At 34.7% G+C, this 12,249-nt stretch overlaps 1 protein-coding gene across 1 annotated transcript in view; it reads left to right on the top strand.

Moving 5' to 3' along the window:
• Nucleotides 1–12,249, top strand: part of CSMD3 (CUB and Sushi multiple domains 3) — a 1,322,573-nt gene that overhangs the window by 1,064,749 nt on the left and 245,575 nt on the right. The window contains exon 32 of the mRNA XM_043879976.1: nt 4,704–4,820. Within this exon, the coding sequence (XP_043735911.1) occupies nt 4,704–4,820 (117 nt within the window). The remainder of the gene's footprint in view (nt 1–4,703; nt 4,821–12,249) is intronic.

Raw genomic sequence — 12,249 nt, forward strand, 5'->3', positions numbered from 1 at the left:
CTTAATTCATTTCATTTAAGACCACATCATATGCTAGATGGAGCAGACACTTTGTGTTCCAGTTCAAGTTTGAATTTTCCCTTCTTCCTGGCCTACTCAGTCAGTAAATAGTAAAGCTGGAAATCAAAACTACCCCTCTCTGATACTAAAACTTTGGGTTGCATTTATTGTGATACCCTAAGCAAAGAGTTTTGAAAAACCTCTGAGTTTTGCATTCTGTACATTTAGTCAACAGCATGATATTAATATAATGTATATTTTATTTTTCCTAACATTCACTGCATACATTTATAAGAAGCCCATTATATACACAGACCATGCCAGGCTCCAGAGGTAGAAACAGTGTGCAAAAAAGACATGGAAACTTTGACTTAAGAGGTCATGGAGTCAAGAGATAGAAATAGATGTTATACAAATAAATATATAATTACAAGTTGTTATGAATGTCATTAAATTAATTGATGAAAAACCCTACATGATGGGGCTTCTAAACTAGTCCGAAAAACAGGAACGAAACTTTCTTGAGAAAGCAACATTTGTGAGATGATCAGATAGGAGTTAATAAATTGCTACAGAGTTTGGTTTTTTTGTTGTTTTTCTCTCTCTCTAAACTTACATATCTTAGGCTAATATGTTAGCTGTTTTAAGTAATATTTTAATAATAAAAGGCTACTATAATTGGTAAAAATTGAGAGAGAAGTATGAAACTAAGCAAGGGAAAGGGATTGTAGTTTTTAAAATGCACCAAATAATTCAATTAAAATCATTTTAAAAGCTTGCCTTCCTGTACATGCTGCTGCTGCTAAGTCACTTTAGTCGTGTCCGACTCTGTGCGACCCCATAGATGGCAGCCCACCAGGCTCCCCCGTCCCTGGGATTCTCCAGGCAAGAACACTGGAGTGGGTTGCCATTGCCTTCTCCAGTGCATGAAAGTGAGAAGTGAAAGTGAAGTTGCTCAGTCATGTCCGACCCTTAGCAACCCCATGGACTGCAGCCCACCAGGCTCCCCCATCCCTGGGATTCTCCAGGCAAGAGTACTGGAGTGGGGTGCCATTGCCTTCTCTGCTTCTTGTAAATAGTTTCCTACAAAATCATTGATCAATGATTTCTAGGGTCTTGAGAGTAAAGCAAATGAGGAGTGACTGCTGATAAGTATAGGAATTCTTATGGGGTGTCAAAAATATTCTGAAATTAGTTAGTGGGGTTGGTTACATAACTTTGTGAATATACTGAAAAGACACTCAATTGTACACTTTGAAAGGGTGAATTTTACAGTATGAATTATATCTCAATCTTGAAAATGAGGTTAAAAATTAGTGACATAGGTATCACTCATGAACTACTGACACCCACAAGACCATTGGTTTTAGTAGAATTTATGTATGGTAACATGGAAGAGCTGTCAAAGAAGCATATCTATTCATAGACCTTTGTCATACAATGAACACTTCTTTTTCTAAACATGTACTCTATGATAGAGAACACAGCTCTCAGAGCACTGAAGACTGAAGAGAATGCCTTCCTAGCCAGCAAAAGCAAATGAATGAATCTAGGCAATTAGTGAGGTGACAGATGTAGAAAGTCATATTGCACTGAGTTGAATTGCTGAGCCATTGAAATGGTTTATAAGCCACTGACTATAATATTAAAATGGATTTTTTTTAGTGTTCAACAGGAATGTGTAATTAGAACACAAAATTAATTTGCAAGAAGTAAAGACTGATTTTTCTTCTCAGTGAACATATGAAGAAATAGAAAACTCATAGCAATATTATCCTTAGTTTTCCAGATACATAATGTGAATGTGTCAGAAACAGTGCAGAGGAAAATGAAGAGTAAAATGAATGTGACTTGGAGCAATAGTTTATAATTTAAAGTAATATTTATACCATTATGATAAAATAGCTTTATGGGAGGTTTATTATCTAAGGCAGAAAAACAAAATGAAGTTTGTATACTTATGTAGAACATGAAGAGGCCAGTGAAATGAATGGCTTACTCAGTAGGTATTTTTATTAAGATCAAAGATTCGAACAAAGAAGAGAAAAAAGCAATAGTAATTTTAATCTTAAAGTCAATACAGAGAATAATACTGTCTGTATTATAAATTCATATCACAGAGGGTCATGAAAGGCTTTCTCATTAAGAAAAAAAAACTACATGGAAGATACAGCTTTCAAATACACTGTATATCAGGATTTATGATTTGTGATATTCAGTTCAGTTCAATTCAGTTGCTCAGTTGTGTCCAACTCTTTGCAACCCCATGGACTGCAGCACTCCAGGCCTCCCTGTTCATCACCAACTCCCAGAGTTTACCTAAACTCATCTCCATTGAGTTGGTGATGCCATCCAACCATCTCATCCTCTGTCATCCCCTTCTCCTCCTGCCTTCAATCTTTCCCAGCAACAGGGTCTTTTCAAGGAGTCAGTTCTTCACATCAGGTGGCCAAAGTATTGGAGTTTCAGTCCTTTCAATGATCATCAGTCCTTCAACATCAGTCCTTTCAATGAACACTAAGGACTGATCTCCTTTAGGATGGACTGGTTGGATATCCTTGCAGTCCAAGGAACTCTCAAAAGTCTTCCTTCACTAGCACCACAGTTCAAAAGCATCCAGTCTTCGGTGCTCAGCTTTCTTTATATTTAACTCTCATATCCATACATGACTGATGGAAAAACCATAGCCTTAACTAGACAAACACTGGCTGGCAAAGTAATGTCTCTGCTTTTTAATATGCTATCTAGGTTGGTCATAACTTTCCTTCCAGGGAGTAAGCGCCTTTTCCTTCCAAAGAAGTAAGCAGCATCTGCAGTTTGGAGCCCACAAAAATAGTGTCTGCCACTGTTTCCACTGTTTCCCCATCTATTTGCCATGAAGTGATGGGACCAGATGCCATGATCCTAGTTTTCTGCATGTTGAGCTTTAAGCCAACTTTTTCACTCTCCTCTTTCACTTTCATCAAGAGGCTCTTTAGTTCTTCTTCACTTTCTGCCATAAGGGTAGTATCATCTGCATTTCTGAGGTTATTGATATTTCTCCCAGCAATCTTGATTCCAGCTTGTGCTTCCTCCAGCCTAGGGTGTCTCATGATGTACTCTGCATATAAGTTAAATAAGCAGGGTGACAATATAGAGCCTTTACGTACTCCTTTCCTGATTTGGAACCAGTCTGTTGTTCCATGTCCAGTTCTAGCTGTTGCTTTCTGACCTGCATACAGATTTCTCAAGAGGCAGGTCAGGTGGTCTGATATTCCCATCTCTTTCAGAATTTTCCACAGTTTATTGTGATCGACACAAAGGCTTTGGCAAGTCAGTAAAGCAGAAATATATGTTAATTTCCTACAAAACTCTGTATTCCATATTGCTAGGTCACTTCATTCCATTTTATGCCATGTTTCCATCAAGAACTATTTTCCCAAATCACAATCTGCCTGATTATGTGTTGTTGCTGTTCAGGTGCTAGATAGTGTCTGACTCTGTGAGGTCATAGATTGTAGTCCTCCAATCTCAGCTGTCCATGAGATTTCCCAGGCCAGAATACTGGAGTGGGTTGCCATTGCCATCTCCAAACAGTTTTTGAACACTTTTTTAAAATTGAACTTTCCTCCTTCTTGGTTCCCAGTAGTTTAAATTCTTTGTAGCCACCCTCTCAGCTTCCCAGGTGGCTCAGTGGTAAAGAATTCGCTGCCAATGCAGGAGACGCAAGAAACACAGGTTCTATCCCTGGGTTGGGAAAATCCCCTGGAGTCGGAAATGGCAACCCACTCCAGTATTCTTGCCTGGAAAATCCAATGGACAAAGGAGCCTAACGACTATAGTCCATAGCATCACAAAAAGCCAGATGCAACTGGTTACATGCGGCCGCCCCCTAATCCTGCCTTGGCATTCTCCAGGCTTCCTCTTTGGCCATCTTTCTCATTCTACATAATTCCTGGAAGATCCCATTCATTTAAATAATATCAACTATCTCATTTTGCTTTGATAACTATAACCCCTTTAGTAGCTCAGATCTTTCTCTGTGTTCCAGAACTATAAATCCAAAACATCCTCTTATCTTGTGAACAACAGAACCACTATCTACAAATTTTCCAGAAATCGGTTTCACCGTCATCTTTTTAAGGAACACAGCACATTTGGGGCTGAGGTAGCAGAAATGCACCATCTCTATGCACCATCAGCAACTCCTGATTTAAATGTAAATCATAAGCAGATAAGAGATTGGTGAGAGAATATTTTACTTAGATGAGTGGATGAATGTGTTTACGCAGCCATCCCTGTCCTGGGTATAGAAATACCTAATTTGATGGGAGAATAATCAGAGTTGATTTTGAGTAGATTCAAAGTTTGGTGGTGAGTAAAACAATTTCCCACTTGTGTGTGTAATTTCTCATCATTTTAAAAGAGATGATTATTTTTACCCTTTTATCATAAATGAAAGCAGGCCACCATTATTACCTCTAGAGATAGATAGCACCATTGTAACTTTATTATATTACTTTGCTTCTGAGAAGAGTAAATCTGAATACTTAAAAAATTTCCTAGGTGCACAATTTTTTATTTTTAAAATATTTGACAATGGGGACCCTTGCTAAAATAAATGTAAATAAATGATATACCTTAAAATCAACTAGCCATATTTTTATATCAAGAAAATATTCATATTATAAATTTTTTCTAAAAATAATATTTTTTAATTTCAGCACCATGTGGAAGTCGTTCAACAGGTTCAGAAGGCACTGTTCTATCACCAAACTATCCAAAAAATTACAGTGTGGGACATAATTGTGTTTATTCCATAGCAGTTCCCAAGGAGTTTGGTAAGTAAGATTCATCTCATCATGTAGTATACCATTATAAGCATGCTTTATTTTCACTGTATGCTATTCAAAATGTTAGTTGCTTTTTAATGAAAATATTTACTACTCATAAAGTACTTTACTCTAAAAATTATTTTTAGATAGTAGCTTTGTAATAATAAAGTTTTGAGGTTATTTTTTGCATTCTGAATTTACAGTCAAGTACACAGGTGAACAACAATATAAAAATGAAAACAGGATTGTTTTTAATTTTTAAAAATAAGTACATCCAGTAACCCTGCAAGTGCCTTCATAATGGAATTTCATAAAATGGGAAATTACCAGAGCATAAAGCAAAGTCTGCTCTGCCAAATATGCATATATTCAAATATGGAGCTATTATAATAATGACAAAATAGGTATGAAACAATTATAATAGTTTTATATTTTATAAACACGTTTGCAGATAAAAAATATTTTGGTTTTAAGCACCTAGTTTCTACAACAGCAGTGATTATAAAAAGACAGCAAAGGACATTTCAGCTCATCTTGTCAACCTGACAATCTGTTCTACATTGGCACTGAGAAGACAATGTGTCCTTTGCTGACTTCACATCTCCCTGATCACAAGTCTTAGAAGTCACTTACCTGGCTTCTAAAGGTTTTGGATCTGAAATCCAGCTGGATCTAACCCAGGTTAAGCTCTGTTTATGGATGGATAGGCAAAGGATATTTAGTGAACAGCAAAGTGTGGGAGAGAGGCTGAACGTCTTTTAGACTTCTGCAATTTAGATTTACAGCGTTGTGTTACATGGTGAAGGATTTGCTAGGAAATGAATGTCTGGGTCAGGATGACGGAGTATTTTAGCAGAAGGATATAGATTTTTATCATATCAAGATTTTTGGATCACATCTTCACTTAATGTTTCTGCTGATAATAAAATAAGCTGATGCTTCCAGTCCAATTTCTTTTGGTAAATGAGAATTTACCTATATATCCTCCTTTTCTCTATTCTGAAACAAGTCCAAGATCCACAACTTAGTAAAGAGAACATTATCATCAGAAGGGAAGTACTAAACCTTTTATTTTAACCTTGAAATAAAATTGATGATGCCAAGATTAGCACAGTGTCTTTTTCTGCAATCTCTTATTCCTTAGCATGTTGATTGATTTATTCAGAGTTGAGCTCTTTGATTATGAAGAGAAGGACAGTTTAGAAAGAAAAGCATCATCCATATAATCGTGTTTATTGTATTGCCTTTTGCGTGCACAAGAGTTTTCCCTTTCTAGAGGTCTTTGTAGTCCCCAGTCACCAAAAATATCACATGGTTACTGATAGAATCTTGGCAGTGCTAACCCAGAAGACCGCATGGCTATCTGAGTCTCTTTGGAAGCCATTAATTTGTTCTATTAGATTCTATCCTTGGGATGCCATGTAGCCAAAGGATTGAAAAAGAAGAAAATCACATTTCCTTTCCTGATACATACACGTGTTGGTCACTGGGATGTATTTTATAGTAGCCTATATATATATGTATATTCAAAAAGAGAAGGAAAAAGTTCTTGTTAAAATTAAATTAATGGATTCCTAGTGAATGGAATTTTTATTTTAGCCGAGCTAATGTAAGTAAAATTTAATTCTCTTAATATGAAAAATAATACAACCAATAATTGGTGATTTTTAACACTAATTTTTTCAAACAAGTCTTGGATTTTCTGTGGATAAAATCAGGTACACTTTGATTAATTAGTAAGGAAACTGATTATATTTTTCTATAAATGTTGCATCATTCTTTATTTTAAACTGTATATGAAGTCAAACAGATTCTAGTCTAATTTTAGCTTGTTACACATTAGCTGTCTGTCTTTGGACAAATAAACATAACTTCTTTGAAACTCAGTTTCTTTATGTGTAAAGCAGGGATCATTATGTTTGTGGAGCAGAGCTATTGTTAGTAGTAAATAAGACTATATTATATATAGTATGTCATAGTCTATTTTTCATACTATTGGGTTAAGAATGCCAGTTTTGGAGACAGATTTCCAGATAGAGAACACAACTCAATTTGGTCTTTTCCATTGGACTAATTACATAAGTCTTACTTTTTGTATCTCTATTTCTCTATTTCTTAGAGTTATTTTATAATTAAATAAAATATGTGTGAGTCATTACATAGTATATCGTAAGTCACATACACACATGGATGCACATACAAATACTTTATGTTCATATTCCTAGGTACTCCTAACCTCAAAAGTTGAAATAAAATGACATGGATTACTCAGTAGCCCTAGGGTTTTAAGAGTAACATGGCTAAAAATAAAACATTAATGTTATATAATTAAAGCATGAAAACACATATTTTGTGCTTTACATCTCCAGTGAATATCTAATCACCTATTGATCACTTGAAATTTTCAGAAAACAAAATAGAGGAATTAAAAACTGCGGTCATAGATATCTTCCTGTCCCTCCCTTCCCCTCTTTAATGTGAGATAATCAAGCAACAGTTACTGGATCTCTGCAAATCAAATGTTTTGTCTGTTTGTTTCTTCCCCTCTTTCTCACTTTGCCATGCTTTCCTTCTTTTGCTTTTGTGTTGTGTTTTATGACTTTTGGTATCACTTCATAACATGCCACTTTTCACGTTTTTCCTTTTTCCTGCCATTTATCCCAAATTATAAGCATTTCTTCCTCCATATCTTTTATATGCAGACACTTAGAATTTAATTTTTAAATATTGTATCATAATATCTGTCAATACACTCGATTCATTTATTGAGATTTCATGCTTTTACAAGGGTTAAACTTCTAAAGTCATTATATAAGAAGAAAGCCACATATAATCAACATTACTCATGAAAATACCATGTCAGCCATAGAAGATAATCCACATTATTTTGTGTAAGCTATATTATCTCAACAATTCTAACAGGACATTTTTTCCTCCAGTGTTACAAAGATAACAGTTGTTCAGATAATACCAGATGAGCTAGTTTGGTTTCTTATAGGTCATTTACTACAAAATTGCTTTCATTTATTTATTTTTGCCCAGTGTAGATTTGAATTCATATGAATTAAATGTACCTGTAATGTAATTCTACTGGTTGACTGAGTGAATACTATTTTGTCAGTGAATTTCTGTCTTTAAGTTTTTCTAGATAAGAGTCATCAATTCATAACACTTTTTTTTAAATGAATTCGTTTATTTTACTTTACAACATTGTATTGGTTTTGCCATATGTTGACTTGAATCCGCCATGGGTGTACATGTGTTCCCCATCCATTTCAACTTCATATATTAGGGTCATCTGATAATACTCATTCTGTAGGATTCTAGTTCTAAATACTTAGAAAATAACATTTGTGGGTCAGTTATTGATATTTAGCTGTCTTTCTTCTAATGAACTATTTCCCTTGGAATTTTTTTTTTTTTTTTAATTTAAAAATGTTCTAGTTGGGACTTCCATGGTGATCCAGTAGTTAAGACTCCACACTTCCTCTGTGGGGTCATGGGTTCAATCACTAATCAGGGAACTAAGACCCTACATGACACACAAAGGGCAGTCAAAAAAATTACCATAGTTTATTTATTAATAAAATAACTTTTATTTTTCCTTCATCTTGATGTTTAACAATAAGTTGTGTCCCCTTATGGTTTGATTGCTATAGTCTATATGCACTGTTTTTAAGTGCCAAAAAGATAGCAGACTCATTTAATTTTATTTTGAATTTGGTATAAAATAGATATTTTAGAATATAAGAGAACTGTTGACATTGTTGGGGGAAATATTTTTATTGATATCATGTATTTATACCTGTAGTGTGGGGCCAAAGTCATTTTGAAAGGAGGAGGTGGCTAGTAGATTTGGGGAATAAATGTTGTTGACTTCTATATCCATAACCTTGGCTGAGATAAAACAGAAAGAGGTAAGAGCTATAACCAAAGTACCATACTAGTCAAAGGCTAATGTTTGTTTTTGTCTGTTTTTTCTCAGGATAGAAAGTAATGGAGTTTTTAGCTTAAAGCCTAACAGAAATATAGTAGAGAGGGCAAAATTGAAGATTTTAGAAGGACCAATTGGTCAAGCAAGATGCTTAAAGCAATCTAAGGAGATGGGATTTTAAAAACCTAGAGGGCCTCTTCAAACTATAATGCAGGAGAAACGATTCATGATTAGTATCATTGTACCTCAATTAATTTCACATGAAACACTGCCTTTTGAAATTACCATCGCTTCCTGATCTCCTTCCTCTCTTCCCCTTCTTCCATCACCCACTCTTTACATTCTGGAAAGTATCTGCAAAATAGATGTATTAGTGTCCTAAGTCTGCCTTAACAAAGTGTCACACATTTAGTGGCTTAGAACAACAGAGGTTTATTCTTTCACAGTTCTGGAGACTAGACCCCTGAAATCAAGTTATCAGTAACATTACACTCCTTCTGCAGATCCTAGAGAAGAATCCTTCCTTGCTTTTTCCTAACTTTAATGGACCCAAGCAATCCTTGAAGTTCTATGGTTTGTAGCTACATCACCCAGGTGGCACTAGTGGAGAAGGGAATGGCTACCCAGTGGTAAAGAACCCCCTGCCAATGCAGGAGACACTAGAGACTCAGGTTCAACTCTTGGGTCAGGAAGATCACCTGGAGGAGGGCACGGCAACTCACCTTGGTATCATTCTGTATCATTTGTTCTAGGGACACCAGTTGTAGGATTTAGCATCCACCCTGATCCATAACCTCATGTGAATCTTAGTTACATCTACAGAGGTCCTTTTTTCCAAATACAATGATATTCTGAGCGCCTAGGTGGGGTTGAATACTGGGGGGACTCTATTCAACACGCTACAGAAGATAGCGTTTCTACAGTTTTATGTAGAAAATCCTAGCATAAATTACTCTATAAAGCATGTATAAAATACTAACTGTATAGAATGTAAACTAACATTCAGATTTCTTGGAAAATTCCAACATATAAATCACCTTGAGGAAATCCAGGATAGTCTACAGTGACTTAACTTTGTGTTTAGCCTCCTGGATAGTCTCACCTCCTTAAAGACACATACTGAACACATATTTGTTAAGATATAAAGCTTGCTTTTTCTCAAGACTAGCTTTCAAAAGTGGCATCTTGAAAGTGTGCATGAAAACCTTTTCAGGTTTTCCTTCTTAGATTTCCCAGATATCTGCCCTCTCTCTTAAATTTTGTTGTTGTGTAGACTATTGGTTGCATAGATTTCAAATTCATGAATCCTTAAATCACACAAAGTTATTGTCAGTCTAGTATACTCTGTACAGGGGCATGGAGTTACCAAGACCTTTTATGTATTTGCTGTGGGAAAATATTTTTGGTTTATCTTTAAATTAGCTATCATCACCTTAAACTTTTCTTCTACTCTACATATTTTATTTCTTATTCACAACCATTGTCTTTCCTATTTCCTAGTGTGGTATTTTTCCTCCAGTCAATCTGCAAAAATCTTACTCTATGATATTGCCTACAAAATAGGATTATACTTGTTTTTTAAATTAATTTGAACTTTATTAAAACTTATGATCTATTAACAACTATCTCATTCATCCTTATTATATACATTAAATGTATTACTTCCCTTCCATCTTATAGACTTAGGAAATTGAATGATGATTGTTGAATACAATCTATTTGTGCAATACATCTTTCAATTTTCTGTGTAAACTCTTAGTCTATGAAAAGTAGTCTTTAAAAATTTAGGTTTCCTTAGAATTTAGAAGGAAAAACTAAAATGGATTAAAACTAAGATGCACACACACTATATATAAATGTATATATGTGTATACATATATATACTGACTTTTTAAAGTGCACCAATGTAGATTTGGCTTGCATATGGGAGCTTAACTAATCATTCTTATCTTTTTTATTAAAACTGATAGTGATTCTTTTGCTCTGTGTATATTCTCCTTTAAAACTCAGACACATGTTCAACCATTTGCCTTTTTTATTAATTTTATTGGAGTATAGTTGATTTACAAAGTTGTAATAGTTTTAGATGTACAGTGAAGTGATTCAGTTATCAGTACATATATTCATTCTTTTTGATTCTTTTCCACATAGATTATTACAGAACATTGAATAGAGTTCCCTGTGTTATACAATAGGTTCTTATTAGTATCTATTTTACATATAGTAGCGTGTGTTAGTCCCAAGCTCCAAATTTTCCCTCCTCTTCACATTTCCCCTTTGATAACCGTAAATTTGTTTTCAAAATCTGTTAATCTGTGTCTATTTGTAAACAAATTCATTTATATAATTTTTAATTAGATTCCACATATGAATGATATTATGTGATATTATCTTTCTCTGCCTGATATGATAATCTCTAGGTCTATCCATGTTGCTGTAAATGGCATTATTTCATTCTTTTTAATGACTGAGTAATATTCCACTGTGTGTTTGTGTGTGTGTGTACACACATGGACATGAACATGAGTAAGCAAACTCCAGAAGATTGTGAAGGACAGGGAAGCCAGGCGTCCTGCAGTCCATGGAGTCACAAAAAGTCAGACACAAATAAGCAACTAAACAACAACAAATATACATATGTGTGTTTGTGTGTGTATATATGTGTGTGTGTGTGTGTGTGTGTGTATACACCACATATATAGATATACACTACCTCTTATTAATCCATTCCTCTGTCCATGGACATTTAGATTACTTTCATGTCTTCGCCATTGCAAATAGTGCTACAGTGAACATTGAAAAGATGCATTCATCCTTTCAAATTATGGTTTTCTTCAGATATACACCGAGCAGTGGGATTGCAGGATCATATGGTAGTTCTTTTTTCATTTTTTAAGGAACCGCCATAGTGTTCTTCATAGTGGTTATACCAACTTACATTCCCACCTACAGTGTAGGAGGGTTCCCTTTTTGCCACACTTTAACCAGCGTTTCTTGTTTGTAGATGTTTTGTTTTTGTTTTTTTTTTTTATGATGACCATTCTGACTGGTGTGAGGTTGTAGTTTTGATTTTCATTTCTTGATAACTAGTGATGTTGAGCAACTTTTAGTGTGCTTTTTGGCCACCTGTGTGTCTTCTTTGGATAAATATCTATTTAGATCTTATGCCCATTTTTTGATTGGGTTGTTTGTTTTTTTGACATAGAGCTACATGAGCTGATTTTATATTTTGGAGATTAATCCCCATTTCCCTTTTGATCTTACAGTGTTATCAAATGACCTATTTTATTGAGCATTGTTTACATAATTTATGTTGTTGTTACCTGTCTTTATACTTAATTCAGTAATTTATTGTCACTGAGTTTCCCCATATTTTAGTGACAAACTGTTTTGAGATTCTTTTTTTCTTATTCTCATTAGGTCACTACATTATTTTATTAGCATTCTGTTTTTGCCTGATGTGAAGTTTTCAGTAATGAATAAACTCTTACAGTCAATAAA

The sequence above is a fragment of the Cervus elaphus genome, chromosome 21, assembly GCF_910594005.1.
Source record: "Cervus elaphus chromosome 21, mCerEla1.1, whole genome shotgun sequence".
NCBI lineage: Eukaryota > Metazoa > Chordata > Mammalia > Artiodactyla > Cervidae > Cervus > Cervus elaphus.